The 15254-nt window shown below is 47.8% G+C and overlaps 1 protein-coding gene across 1 annotated transcript; it reads right to left on the bottom strand.

The window, feature by feature from the left end:
• Nucleotides 1-4799: 4799 nt before the first annotated feature.
• On the bottom strand, nt 4800-14870 carry LOC139679958 (T-box-containing protein TBX6L). The gene is made up of 9 exons (XM_071572135.1): nt 14855-14870; nt 10553-10697; nt 9489-9591; nt 8878-9042; nt 8518-8664; nt 7946-8016; nt 6729-6820; nt 6226-6418; nt 4800-5621 (listed from the first exon to the last, which is right to left on the bottom strand). Exons 1-9 carry the CDS (start codon nt 14868-14870, stop codon nt 5195-5197), a joined length of 1359 nt encoding a protein of 452 aa, XP_071428236.1. The 3' UTR covers nt 4800-5194.
• Nucleotides 14871-15254: the final 384 nt, after the last annotated feature.

Raw genomic sequence — 15254 nt, 5'->3', positions numbered from 1 at the left:
TGCTGAGCACGAACAGCGCCAGCATGGGGACAGACCCCGCTGTGTGCCAGCAATCACGCCTGACTCATCCCTGTCTACTCTGCACCAGCACTTCCACGCAGATCTACCCTTAATGTACCACGTCCCAGCAAGGATGTTACAGAGTTCCCAAATGCCGGTGCTCTGTGACCCCGCAGATGGGAGCTGCAGTGACAGTGGCACCACGCAAGAAAGTCTCTCCTGTGAACAGCTGCTGTTTTACATGTACAGTCTCATTTGTACAAAGAGAGGCAGAGATACCAAAAAAGTGAGCAAGCAGTGCTTTATGCCTGGAACTGATGGAGTGCCTGTCCTGTATTGCTGGCTGCCCACTCCCACTCTCCTTTATGGGGGCACATAATTTACTCTCTCCAGTAAAAATAGAGAAGGAAGAAATGAAAATCTCAGCATGTCCCCAAAGAACTGTTAGAGATGGAAATTAAATCCATCCATTACACTCACCAAGCAGGGGTGCTGTCTGGGCCAGAACACTGTAGTTGTACACCTGCACATTCAAAGAAAAACAAAAATGGAGTATTAGAGAAGTGTCAAAGGCAATCCAGCCACCCCACAGCAAAGTACTTCAGGCCATAAAACAAACTCACAGGACCTGGAAAAACAAAAGAAAGAGTAACACTAAATTATGCAGCAACACTGCTCAGCACAGCTTCTGCTCACCCCTGCACTGAAGGATTGCTTCACCCCTGGTTAAAGTTGTGTCCGACACTGCTCCTCAGGTCCAGGTCTCGAGAATGCTCCAGTGTTTGTACCGCGAACGGCAGGGGAGAAACACCTCGCTTTCTCTCGCTGTGTCCCGTGAGCTGCGCTACCTCTCCCGCGGTTCCTCCTGCTCAGATTTGCTGTAATAATCAGAAACCACATGTAAACCTCACTACAGCTCTGCAAGGCGCGACAGCGAAAGCAGCTTACCTGGGGCGGCCGGGAGCCAGGCCAGCATCTCACCTGCTGCCCACAGCCCGGGCAGGGCACCCCGAGCCCCGCAGCCACACGGGCACCGCAGCACAGCTGGAGCACAGCCGGCAGCACCGGGGACAGGGCAGACCAGCCCTCCCCACGCTCCCGGGAAACCCCTTTGTCCTCCCTTCCCCGGCTAGGCCCGCACAGTTTTACCCGTCTCTCTTTGGTCCCTGGAGGCCGAGGTGGGGTGAGCAGGTACGTGCAGACACCTGCACGGCACATTTGGCCCCGATGGGCGGGGGGAGGGCCGGCTCTGCCCGTGGAGGGGGGGGGGGGGGCGTGTCGGCTGCTGTTCGCTGCTGCCAAATGCTGCAGCCCCCCTGCCAAGAGGCTCCACACGTACCCTAACCTGGAGCTCGGGAATTAAGTGGCTTTTAAGCTCGCAGTAAAAACCCATTTGACTTCAAGAATGTTGTTTTTCCTGGAAGGGGGTTTGCGCTGCTTGCTTGGATTTGCTTGAAGTGATCCAGTACATACACAGATCAAGGAAATGCACACAGGAGGCCCCGGGGAGGCTCACGGAGCACCAAATGACAGACACCCCACACGGGGCACTTGGGCCAACCCGAAGCAAGGGAGAGTCCAGCTCAGCCTGGCTGTGCAGCACAAGTTGATTCGAGAGCCCCAGCCCACCTTGGCATGGCAAGGAAGCGCTGCTGTACAGCATGTCCTCAGGCAAGGAGCCTCCCTGGGCTCCCACTGACCCCTCGGGGACAGACGGACCGCACCACGCACGGGATAACAGCAGGTGGCACGGCAGGTGCCAGAGGGCAGCGAGTTTGGTTTGCACCTATTGAGCACTTCTCTGTCCCTGCAGCATCTGGAAAGGCAATAAGCTCTTAGTGAAACCAGCTGGTAGCTGCTTCTGCAGAACTAGAGAGGGTATAAGCAGAGACCACATCCTGGGCCAGGTGAGAGGGAACCTGGCAGGACTCTCCATATCTCTTTGCTGTGCTGCAGGGAAACAGGTGCCTCTCCCAAGCCTGGAGATGCCTCTGGAAGAACTGCAGTGTTGGCAAGAAAGCATTTTTCTGCCATTCCCATCTGCATTGAAGCAGCATCAGACAAGGCTTAAGGCTGCAAAAAACAGTAGGAGAAACCAAAATAAATCAAGATCTTTATTTCCCATAGGAAATTTACCTAGATCCCATTTATAGTCCATTTGCCCTCTCCTTATGTAATTCCTCTGTGGGAGAGGAGCAGAAAATACAGAGGAAAATAAACAATTTGCTGCAAAGATTTGGTGCAAGAGCCTGAGTCACATCTAGCAGTGTGAGCAGATAACCTGAGGCTCACTGAACACACTGCAGAGAACAATGAACACTGAGATTAACAGTATGTGTCATGCATGTACAAACTGGCCCCAGGTAACATGACTAAAGCAGAGCCACTGGTGTGCTTGAGAAAGATGCACAAACCCCACACTTTTGAGTTTATTTTATTGCTCTTAATGGCCTACCTTCCACATGTCTCATTTCCTTTTAATGAAGCCATCAGAGGCATTACATTATCTCACATGGGTGCAAAAACAGCATTTCAGTCGAGCTCATACAGACTTTTAAATGCCAGAGCTGAAGAAAACAAGACAGTGGGAACTGCCAAGGGAGGAGGCGGGAGTAGAGTCCAGAGCACACACCTACGGGCACCATCTCCACAGGCTGCACAAACCAGCAGACCGGCAGCCTCTTACCAGAGACAGTGAGAGGGAAAGTAAAGGTACTTCTCTCACAAGCTGGATGATTCACTGAAGGGCGAGTGGTCCTGTTGCAACAGAAGGCTGATGAGTAATTAATGGCTCGTCCTAGGCACAAGGCTGAGTCTTTTAGCCCAGTGCAGAGCTGTCTGCCAAACACCAGCCCTACCAACAGCCCATGGGGCAGTAGCACCTGCAATGCTACTCTGGAGGTTTGAAAAAACATTGCACTCGTATTTGCACAGGAGTTTCCCAGAGCTGCCCAGTTCTCCTCAGTTACTCATACCACAGCATGATTTCCATCCTCATTAGCACCCTGTGACAGGGAAACACATCCCAGCTACAAAGATAAAGGAACAGATCTAACCAGGTAGCCTGTGGGAGGATGTATTCTGTCTCTTTTCTTGTGAGCATGGCACTGGCAGTGATCCTGGTGGGTGCCAGGAAGACTATTGGTCACAAAGCACCCCCAGAGTCCCCACACATGGGGCTCAAGGCACTCACTCGACTCCTCAGCCATTCTGCTCATCACATTTCCATAGTGTGAAAAACAGTGGCAAAATCAAGTCCTCACGGTTAGAGACAGACTATTTTTCTCATCCACAGAGGTCAGCCTTTTACAGCTAACCTGCCTTCATGCAGATGGCAGTTTGACAGCAGGAAATCACAATATTCTGGGGTTAAAAACAACCTCCTCCACAGCTTTTTCTCCAACAAGATTTCTCTTTAGTGAGTCGTTCACATCCACACGTGTGTCATGCACAGCAGGTACAAACCACTGCTGGCCAGGGGCCTTGAGAGGGGAGGCTCACAGGGCACTGTGTACAGGTACTGTGGGGAAGTCTGACCTTTACTGCAATGCTGCACAGCCTCAAAGCCTGGGAAGCCCAGGGGAAGTACTCAGCTGCTCCGCATGGATCATCATCGTGGTACAAACACAGTTAGCAATATACAATTTAAATAAGGAAATAGTCATTGTAGTTGAATCCAGAAATTTATAGGGCTACTTTTCAAAGTAATTTTAACAATAACAGACGTAGGTCAACATGTCTATGCTATGCAGATGCACAGTGATGAGCTGGTACCCAACAGATCAGCACACAGCCTCTCCAGTGTACCTGCATCCCAGTTCTGATGCTCTGGGCACAAACCTGCCCAGGTCTGCTCACAGACAACATCTTGCTACACACACAGAGAACACCATCTGGCACACAGGCTAAAGGACACACCTGTCTGCCTGCTGATAGCTAACAGGCCACACAGCAGCTATTAGTGTGACAAGAAAACATTGCTTAAATAACACCTAGGAACATGCCCATTCTCCCCAAGAAGCAACGAGCCTGTCTCACACAAGACCACATAGCCAGGGCCATTTGCCACTTGGACAAACAGGGAAGGTTCCCCCTTGTAACAGGAAGAAGAAAGGAAACCCTCCTTGCATGGCACATGCAGGCTGCTCGCTGGCAGAGCAGCTCCTGTCCAGGCTCAGACCAGAGAGGAGGGAGGTGGGACCACTTTGATAACTAAACATGGAAACAGATCCCTATAGACTCCCAAACAGTGGTGAGATGACTTCACAGGAACCACAACTAAAAATTATACACTCCAGGGGTGGCAGGGTGTGGGAGAAGGAAGGAGTCCACAGCAGCTGATTTCCTTTACTCTAAAGGAAGATGGTGGAGTTAAACAGCAGCACTGCTGTTCATGGCCCTGCTTGTGATAACCTTGGGCAGCTCCCCACCTTCCATGAACAACCTCCCTCCACCTCTGCAGAAAGAAGAGCATTTCACTGACCTTGAATCTAGGGCTGACGGAGGAGGGATGGGCATGGGGACATGCAGACACAACACACAGCCTTGCTGTCCCTTCTCCTGCATGGAACAAATTCTTCCCTGCCTGCATGACCCACTGCTGCACTCCAGACATGCCTTGCTGTGCATTTTACTCTCTTCTGGTGCTGGAAAAAAGGCAAGACTCTAGCTTTAGTTTGACTATACTAACTGAGGAACTGCTCAAAGGTCACCAGGATTGCTTGTTTTGCTTGTCTTTGCAATATTGTCTACAGCTTTTTTGCCACCTGGATGGCTTACTGAAACTTCTCAGCCTCTATCTCCTTGCACCAAGTCCCAGGGACGAAGGGATTTTGGAAACTGCCAAAAGTGAGGTGCAAACAGCCTGTGACTGAGTTTGGGAGCTCTTTAAATACTGTCCCTGCAGATCCTGTTGTTTCCTGCTCCTGCTGGGAAAAAAGACACTGCAGAACACATTTATTCAGTCTGATCCACAGTGACATAAGCTGGAGCAGCCACCAGTTTAGCCAGTGCTTGTGAAACACGGTGAGGGTTGTTGTGCAAGGAGACAAGGAAGTGAAGGTGTCTCACTCTACTGCTTGCAGCAATACCTCTGCCTAGTGTAGGCAAGGCTCCAAGAGTCCAACACCCCAGAGCAAATTTGATCTCATTTACAGTTTTCTCAGTTTTTTTCCCTGGGAAGGGTCCTCCTGGCTCACCAGCAGGCGTAGGGGAACAAAGGGTACTGGCTCCACTCGGCCATGGTCCCGTGGGCATGTCCCGCAGCGCCCTGTGTGTTGTACTCCGTGGAGAAGGCCGAGTAGCTCATGGCCCTGTACTGGCTGTGGGGCGGCACCACCCACTGCCCGAGGCCCTGCTCGGTGCCATAGGGGCCGTACACAGGCGCCCGGGCCGCGGCTTTGCCGACAGAGTCCAGAGCCATGTTCACCACGCCCGTGTAGTCCTGGGGGGGAGGCAGGGGCGGCGGCAGCGGGGGCAGGTTGGTGAAGCCCTCGGGGAGCTGTTTGGAGTCGTGCTCAGGCACCGTGGAGAGATCCAAGGTGTGGCACCTTGCCCGGAAATCGTTCAAGGTCGTGGCATCGCGGGTGGGGAGCTGCTGGCTGTCCCCAGCCTCGTGGAACCTGCGCCCCAGGGCAGAGAGAGGAGCGAGTCAAACCTACCGCAGAAGAAAGCCACAGAAAACCCACACAGATCCCTGGGGGAAGGCAGGGCAAGCTCTCAGTACGACCTCTCCCTCTTGCCTACTGCTTCATCTTACTGTTAGTGTGTATTCTAGTCCTGGCTTCACTGTTGTTCCCACAGAAAAATGAAATGCCACAGAAGGTGAGACCAGACTACCTTAGTGCTGGGCTCAAGTCTGGGCTCACTCATTTTGCAGTAAGAGGCGAAAAATCCCTGGAGTCCTGCCACTCCTCCCAGAATCTTCCTCCAAATGACAGGCAAGCTCTGCAGTACACAGAGGTGGCTGGGAGAGCATTTTGGGACAGGGAAATAGAGAGCATTCCTAAGACAGAACTATGCTCAGAATCAGTGGGTCTGAAGCAGCATCACAGAAAGGCTCTGTGGACCTGTGTCCATGCTAATCTAACACCTCTCAACCACGAATACTGTTCAACAGAAAGGCTTCCCTACCCCTAAGTAGCTGTTTCTCTTAGGAAATACCCAGTAGAAGAAGAGGAATCCCATCAATGAAAGGATGGCTTTGGACCAGAAGGCAGCACTCACCGGTATGTCTGGTAGGATGGGGTTGGCACTTGCTGCTCCCTGGCCAGAGCCTCCCTCTGCTCCGCAGGTACTGGCGATGCTGCAGGGAAGGCCTGGCTGCCATTCTGCTCTGAGCCCCAGAAGGGATATCCACTGCTGACCACCACGGGGTTACTCTCTTCCTTCACATCTACATTCTCATCCTTCTCAAAATCTGACTCACAGCAGGGAAAAGAAAGAATGGAAAAGAATGAGAAGGGGGAAAAGAAAGACAGAGTTCATGATGGTCTATTGGCAGTTGCATTAATCACAGGATGGTGGAAGGAAAAACGCTAACACCTCTCCTGCAGGCTTGTCTTAAGGCAATAGCCCTTTCCAGCTCTTTTCTACCCAGACACTGGTGGTCAGTCCTGCCCTGTCCTGCCTCCTTAGCTGTGCTACTGCTTCTGAGCTGGAGCAAGGAATGATCCAGCTTGAAGAACTTTTAGAGTATCATTCTCTGGGTTTGTTGGGATCAATATTACCACGTTTTTCAGCACCAGGCTCCTTCTCCTCAGGCAGCTTCCTCTTCTGGCTCTTGGTTGGACTGGACTTCTGGCATTTGGCTCGTCCTTCCCTGGAAAGAAACAAGACATGGGGGTAGCTTGGATGTAAGCTTTTTGCCTAGATAAACATGTAGGGATGCTGGACAAGCCTGGAAGACAAAAAGATGGGATGATATTCTGTGCTGGACATCTCTCCTGCCAGCCCCTCGGGGAACACATGGCCAAATTTCAGGGTCAACCATGTGCCTGCCAACCCTGTGTTCCTCCAGAGAAAGCCCTTGCCTGTGACAGCAGGGATAAATCAGGAAAGGGCTCCTGTTTCATGTCTGTACAAAAGGCATGATCAGCTTGGAAACTCAGCACCAGAGGGTTTGGCAGTGAGTTTGTAAGTGTAGCCTGATGTTGGATATACACACTGTGCACACAGGTGTGGGCATAGCAGGGTGGATCTGTCGCTTGAAAGCAGCTCTTTCCTAAATCGAAGGTGAGTTTAAGTTTAAGCAGGAATGATGCTACTCAGAGGAGAAAGAAACTCCATGACATTTTTAAAGTTTAAGTAAAAAAGAGTCAGTTTTGGCCTTTTTACGTCAGGAAATGAGATTTTTCTTCAGGCATAAAATACCACAAAACAAATTCTCAGATATTTTTGTAACATTTTCTGCTTGGACAAAAATGATTTTTTTTCCTTCTCTATTGCCAGTCCATGGTTGCAACTTAAGCCTTTTTTTTCATCTCATCCACTGGCTGCCTCAAGACCAGACAGATCATCTCCCTGGTATTGGTATCCATCTTGCAGACAAAATATCCTGTTGGAAGAGAAGTTTTTCCACCCACAGGAAAAGGAGACAAGTGAGCCTCCAAATGTCAGGATCAACCTGACCAAATGATCTGCTGTGGACTCCTGTTATCACTGCTATTCACATGTCAGACTTCAGTCTAGCTCCAACTTGCAAGGGAATGTAGGTCTCAAATTTCTCACACCTCCTACATTTTTGTAGGAATTATCACCTCCCACTCCCCAAGTCTCTTGGGAGGAGGCTGCACTGGGGGACATCATTCCCAGATACAGGCAAATGCAGTGTGCACAAAGCAGCAGGCTCAGCAGAGCTGGCTGGCAGAGTTCAGATCAAAGGCCTTGGGTAAGATTCACAAGTGAATTCCAGTTATAAATAGATTAAGATGAAAAAACAGTTTACCTTCGAGTGTTCTTCCCATGTTCACGGAAACCTTTAGCAAATGGATTGTTGTCAATCTTGAGCTTTGTAATCTTAAAATAAAAGGAACAAGATTCAGTATCATGGTGACTGGTTGGGTGGTTCTTTGTTTCAAGACTTTCATCTCGGTATTTATCTCAACAGCTTGTCTGGGGGTTTTGGACAAGCCCTTGCTTGTATCTGAGCTCTCCCAGCAGGTCCCATTATTGATCAGGAATTGACAGAGAGAGGTGCCCTTGCCAGGGTCAGCAGGGTGAGATTCATCTAACTAGAGAAACATACAGTGTTCAGTATCTTTATCTGGACTTTTGCCCACACTTTTTACTGCATTTGGAGTTCTGTGTGTCACTGACAGCACAATCAATGCCATTAAGATACATGATTCATCTCATCACAGAGAGGATGTTTTCCACAGGAACCACCATGTGCCTGTTTCCTCCCACTGTCCATCCAAGTACCTGGGGTGAGCAGATTGGAAGGAGACACTTTCCTCTAAATGATTTTTAAAGACATTTTTTAGCACTGTGACCAAAAGCAGTGCCTGCACACTGTACCTTCTCATTCTGGTAGGCAGTGACAGAAGTGAAGACAGTCTCTGGGAAGCTGAAGACCTGGAAGATGCTCCAGCGGACACTGAAGAGATCGTCTGCCTGCACGATGTGGAAGCGCGGCTTGTAACGGTGCATGGAGTGCAGGATGATCTGGCACAGGGACAAAGCACAAGGTTTCTATGTGCAAACACTGCCAACACACAGACCAAGCCCCCCCAAGAGGGCACAATGGCTGGGCTGAGGGAGGAAGAAAGGGCACTTGAATATGTTCTAATTTCCACATGATCTAATTTCTCACAAATCCTGCTTATTTCCCACAACATTCATCTGTGATTGTTCCCAAGAGAACACAGCACAACCTACATGCCCATGTTGATCCAGAGTGTTGTTGGTGAGCTTCAGCTTTTGGAATGAGACAGGTTCTTTCATCCAGTGGCTGCCAGGAGCTGGGGAATCTGGGTGGACGTAGGTGCGACAAGGGAGCTGGGGCTCTGCTTTTCCAGCAACTTCCCACTGATCTTTATTCCACTGTCAAGGGAAAGAAGGAAATCAGGAGCTTAAAAAACCCCAGTGCTTTCAGTACAGGAAAGCCCAGCAACTTGGCTTCACTGTCAATTCAATGCATTCCCCCAGAGCACAAGTAGTAGCTTCTCTCTTATGAGCCATTATCATTTTACCAAATCACCTCCAAGCTTAGGCCTCATTTTTCCTCTCGTTCTCCCAATGGCTGTCAGAGAAGTCTGACATTAATCATGATTAAAACTCTACTGCTTACAATGAAAATTAGTTACCTTTCCAGCTGGTCCCCAAGCAAAACTGACAAATAACTCCAGAGAGGCATAAAATCCACCAATTACTTCAGAATGTTGTCCAAAGAGAATTTATTTATCAGCATGGCCAGTGAAGCATAAAGATTAATCTATTTCAAACAAAGATGAAAGGATTGCATAAATTCTGTTATTTAAAGTACTTACCTTGTACCTGAAGTTGTCCATTGGCACAAAATCTACCAGCATGAGGTACTTGGCATATGGGATTAAGCCAGAGACTTTGATTTTGCATTGTGGAAACATTCGTCTGAAGGAGAAATGAAAAACAGAGTACAAAGATTTCTCTATAAAGTGGATATTAATGATCAAGCAGCATGCCATATTTACCAACTACTGTGCAAAGTCCTTGCAACAGTATTTCTCTGGCCAGCTATTGACCATTTGTCCATCTCACTCATGGGTTTAGGTGGGATAGGCACCAACAGGGCAGCACTCACTGACAGCCTGACTCTTACTGCCTTTGTTCTTCCAATTCCTATAACGCAACAGTGGGAAATTTAAAAGGAACTATTTGGAGTCTGTACGTAGTTCCTCACCTGCTGCAGCTCTCACAGACCTGGAGGATGGATCAGAGCATTCCTGAGCGTGGGTAGAAAACGTGCTCTCATCTGAGAGCACATCCGGCTTTCTGTTCCTGTATTCTACTTCTGACTCTGCAGAAAAGCTTTGACACCTACCTCCCTACCCAAAGGGACTATTTCAGCTCACAGCAGCTTTGACATAATACATTAGATTTGCACAATTCCATATTCTTTCCCTGCAAGCTCCACAATACATGACTCATTTATACTTTAGAGTATTCTGCATGCACAGATTGTTACATGTTCTTGTCTACACCATGTTCTTGTCTGCAAATGCAGACTCAAACTCAGGCATTTAATGCTCATCTACTGCTGTCTGTGACCCAGGCAAAGAAAGCCCAGGGCACTTTCCAGAGCAACCTCGAAGTGACAGGAAGAACACCAGTGTTAAGTGTGAGATAAGGGGACAGAAGTTTTCTCAGCAAATCAGCCCCACAAGTGACCTTTTGCACCTCACAGTTTGGACTTCTATGACATCCTGAAAATGCAGTTCTCCTGCCAGGATCAGGGAGATGTGAGTGACTGGCTACAAAACTAGTTTAAGGACCACCACTCAAAAAATGAGCACTTGGAGATTTTGACAACAGCTCCACAGAGGTGTGGGGTGCTCAGCTGTCCTGCCCTCACCTGCCAGATTTGGTGATGATCATCTCGGTTCCAATCTGATGAAACTTCATCCAGAGCCCCATGTCCTCGAGGGTGACCACAATGGAGCTCTGTGCATAGGGCTCCAGGCTGGGGGAAGGAAGGGCCTCACACGGCGCTTTCATGTCTGGAGACAGAGAGAAAACGGCAACTTCAGACAGGCAGGAAGGGAACCAACCTGGCACAGCCAGGGACTGAGAACTCTGTGCCACAGCAAACTTCTTAACATCTGTCATTCTTCTTCAAAGGATTTGTGTTACTTAACAGGCTCAGAGCCTTTTCCAACAGGTTTGGTTTGAGCTGGCAGCTTCTTTTGTGAACACCTGTGTGTTGTACCAACTCAATCTAAATCCCATTGTTGCAAACTCATACTGGCAGGTGGCCACAATCTACTGTTCTGGTATGATCAAGGTTACACAAAACACTTTTACCAAGAGAAAGCTGATAGGATTGGAAAGGTTGTAAGTGTACCAGTGGGTAATGGGAGAAAACAACAGGTAGGTGGTAGCAGAGGTGAAAAATCCCTCCAGAAGACAGAGATGGGAGAGACAGGAGTCCTGAATGTAAGTGAAGGCAAGAAAAGGAGGTGACAGAGATAGACTGTGGAATATTCTGGAAAGAGGATGGCTGGTCTGAACTGGACTTGGAGCTGGAAACAACTGAGGAGCCTGTGATGGTAGTGGAAGGCACCTCTACGGTAACACATCAGAGGAGCTGCCTGCAACGTGCCTGCACTTCGTTAGAGGCAGAGAACCAACTGAGGTCCTGGGGAAGAGGAAGGGGAAACTATTCTGGTGAAACCATCCTTGGTGTTAATGATACCAACCACCTCTGCACAGGTGTTTGGATTAAGGACATCCAATATTTGCCCTTAACAACACTGTAAGGCAGGCAAGTTTGCTGCTGCCGTACTGAAAAGCCCAGTTTCACTTTAGGTCAAAATGTGATGTGGTTTAGTGCTGGTGGGCTGATTTCATGCCCAGCAGGGCTTTACTAACTCTGCCCTGTGGTCTGACCAAGGGATGGATGAGCTTGCTCTGCCGGGCACCCAGGGCAGCAGTGCTGGCCCCAGCTCAGAGCCAGCAGGACACCTCTCCGGGTCATGCATTAGCAGCCAGGCACAGCTATTTGTTTAAAAGGGAGATTTTTCTGCCTCTCAGCCTGATCAGATCTCATGCAGAGCATGGCAGAATAAAAGGGAATTTTCACCTTGTTACAGCTCTCCTGAGTAATGTCTTCAAAAGAACATTCACAAAAGGTAGGCAGCTATTTCCAGAGAAATTAGCTTTCTTCATAAAGGGACATCTTTCTACCAAAACAGCCCAACATGAGTCTAAGAGATTCTTCCTTCAGTACTAAGAAGTAAAAAAACAATTAAATGTAATTTTGTCAGTTTGTAAAGATCTTTAAGCATTTAAAAAAAAATCCTCTATCCTTTTTTTCTGCTTTGATCCAACATTAATGAACTGGCCAAGAAGTGACACCTGGTTTGCTCACTAAGATTAGCCTGTTAACATCTTCTTACTAAAGCTTCCCCCATATCCTCTTGCAAAGACATGAAAGCTGCCATGAGACGATGCATTTGGTAGCTCAGTGCAGCACATGTATCAAAAGGAGTTACAATAAAATTGGGCTGATTTCCCACAGGAGCCATCCAGTCACAAATACATGCAAACAGATTTTGATTAGCTAGACAGATGCTTGCTCCTTCCCCAAATGGGTTCTGGAATTAACTTTTCTGTAAGCAAATTCCAATGCCATTAAATGAGACTACAACAAGGCAGATCTCAGGAGTCCTTGCTGAGGGGAGACTTTCAATGAAGCCAAGAGGAACTGAAGTGGAAGGGGTTCAACACTGAATTAAAAATCAAAGGCAGATGTTATAATCTGGTTTTTACCAAAATGAGTCCACCTGTAGGAGTGTGATGCTGTGGGACACAGGGACAATAAAAGCTGCAGCAAAGATTTTAATATGTAGTTAATGCCTTTCACCACACAGGATTTTTGTGCACAGTCTGAAGCTGAAAAGCAGGACAAGAGCAGCCTGGAGGAGGCCCTGGAGCACAGCAGTGGTGTGAGCTTGGGATCCACAGAGCCAGAACATCCTGCCACGCGCTCTCAGTGCCAGAGGGATCCTGCAGTGGATCTGCTTGTAGGAGCCACTCTGGATTCTGTTTGCAGAGCCAAAGGCTGGCTCGGAAGACACTTCAAATTCCCTGCTAGTTTGTGCCCCTGTCACTAATTCCAAGACTTAGGCACAAAACACCCTCCCAATCTGCCTGCCTGTTGGAATTGCAGCAGAGATGTTTGGGCAGGGAGTCCAAGCACTGAATGGAACCCATTAGGCCTGTACTTCTATGATTTCCTCTTCTATGTTACTTAGTTTTTAAGTATTATTTGAGAGAGATTTTAACATTTTCCAAGAATTCCAATTCTAAGCTTCTTAAAAAGTATTATGATTATCATTGTTTTGGTAACACCACATGTGGCACATTTCAAAACATATTCTTTGTGCCCAGAGGAGGTTGAAAAGGAAGAAAACTGGGATGATAAAGGCACTGAAAATTAGGATATCTTTATTCTGTGCTTCATTTGAAAGTCCTTATACCAATAGGAGCAGCATGTCCTACAGTTTCTGTATCTAGAATAAGTTGTACATATCTTTTTCCCATCTTGGGGACAGAAAGGAAAGAAAGAGAAATGAGAGACAATTCGGTAATTCTTGCAGGAGGAGGAAGATCTTTGCATAGAAAATGTGTGAGTACAGTCTCCTCATCTATAGCAAACCCTCAATTCATTGTCAGTAGCTGAGACAATGTTAGAATGTCAGAAAATTTTTTGTAGCCCTTCTAAAATATATGGGGTAGGGTTTGAAATATTGGGAAAACTCCAACAAGGCAAAAGATGCTTTTTACCTTCACTAAACCCAGTTATTATTACATTTCTTGCAGTTATCTTCTGAGTGAAGAAGTCCAACACTAACAGCTATCCAGTGTCCACAGGAAGCAATGCACGCCAATACATAAAGCCTTTTAGGAAATTAATCTTGCCATAAATCAAAAAAATCCTCAAGTTTTCTGATCTTCTAAATGTCAGTAGAAATGCCCTGACCCTCCTGAGGGAACCTCATTTCTCAGAACCAGAGGGTTTTTTGGCAATAACAAAAATATGGTGTTTCTACAAATGCAAGGGCTTCATCTCTCAGATGCACCAACCACCACCCGGAGTGTTTCTGCTGTCGGGGGTCACACACCAGAAGCAACTCAGTAAGAAAATGAGGTGACTTCTGCAATAGTTGGACTCTTTAACATGATCAAATACCACAATACAGGCTATATTTTTTCATGAAAAATTCTTTTCAAGTGGCAGAAATCAGTATTTATCAGATAACACAGCAGGGACTGCAAAAACCCCAAACAGGAGCGATGGTGGAAATAACTGAGTCACTGCACAGGTATTTTGCTTATGAATGACACAACACCTTGCAGAAGAAGAAAAAGGAAGCTGAGAATTCACAGTCTTTTCTAATGTGTAATAGGAACTGCACACCTGAAACAGGTAAACAGCTGGTCCCTTCTGAAGCAGAGTGAAACCCAGGAGTAAATCTGGGGCACAGCCATACTGACAAATGCAGAGCCTCTGGGCTGGCCCTTGGCTTCCCAGTGAATCTCAGTCACTGTGCCCAATCCAATCATGCCCCACACAGGAGAGGTTACCAGCACATTACAAGATGGGCTGAGGAAGGAAAACATAATGAAAGGCTACGGAAATCACAAAAATCCTGTGTTGGGCACGAGCCTGGAAGAAGTGGGCTATGCCTGCTTCAGGTTTATACTTTCGAAGGGCAGAGGGAAGACAAAAAAACCGCAAAAAAACCAAAAAACCCCAAACAACTAGATAGTTGGTATCAGAACTATTATTAGAACAAATATTTCCAAACATTCCCTGGCCTTCAACCTGAAGAACTCAGTACTTTGCACACAATAGAAAAGTAACACCGCCAGCCTGCAGTGAAGGATCACACTGCACAACGTGATGTGGCTCAGGGAGTTCTGGGCCCACTGGGAGCAAACCTTTGCTCCCTTAGAAAATATCTTCTAAAGCTCACAAAAATCACCAAAGGCCACAATTTCTCATCTATTCCTAATGAAAAACCGGTTTATAAATCTTCTCCAGCCCCCTGCACACCACTATAAATGCTGGTAGCCCTTCAGGAGCGCTTGTTCTGGTGTAAGTCTAGGGCCTTTCCACTGGATAAGGAAAGGGAGAGAGTCCTTCCCTTACCTGGTAGAGCTTGCATTTTTCCATGTACTGGGATGTCTAGGAGCTTGCACGGCCAAGAGAGCCACCAGAGTTCTTGCACGGGGAGCCACAATAGTCCAGTCCAAAAGCAGGTCTGATTTCCTGAAGCAAGAACAAGTCCTTCCTTCCGAGATCCAGTGTCAAGAGTGAGAGGGATGAGGATGGGAGTCCAGCACCGCCAGCCAAGGTGAGTTCCTGTTTTATGGGGCTAATGAGCAGGGAGGAGCTTCCCGCCAGGGCTGTCCCCTCGCGAGCCTTTGATGTCCAAAGGGACAAAGAGAGGAAGGATCTGCAGCAATGGCTGGGGCTAAGGGAAGAAAATCAAAGAGAATTAACATGGCTTTGACATACAGGAAACCCGACAGGGGAAATGCACCTTGAT

Source organism: Pithys albifrons, chromosome 17 (assembly GCF_047495875.1).
Source record: "Pithys albifrons albifrons isolate INPA30051 chromosome 17, PitAlb_v1, whole genome shotgun sequence".
Taxonomy (NCBI): Eukaryota; Metazoa; Chordata; class Aves; order Passeriformes; family Thamnophilidae; genus Pithys; species Pithys albifrons.
Note: the sequence above shows the minus strand (reverse complement) of the source record. Positions and strands in the feature narration are given on the sequence as shown.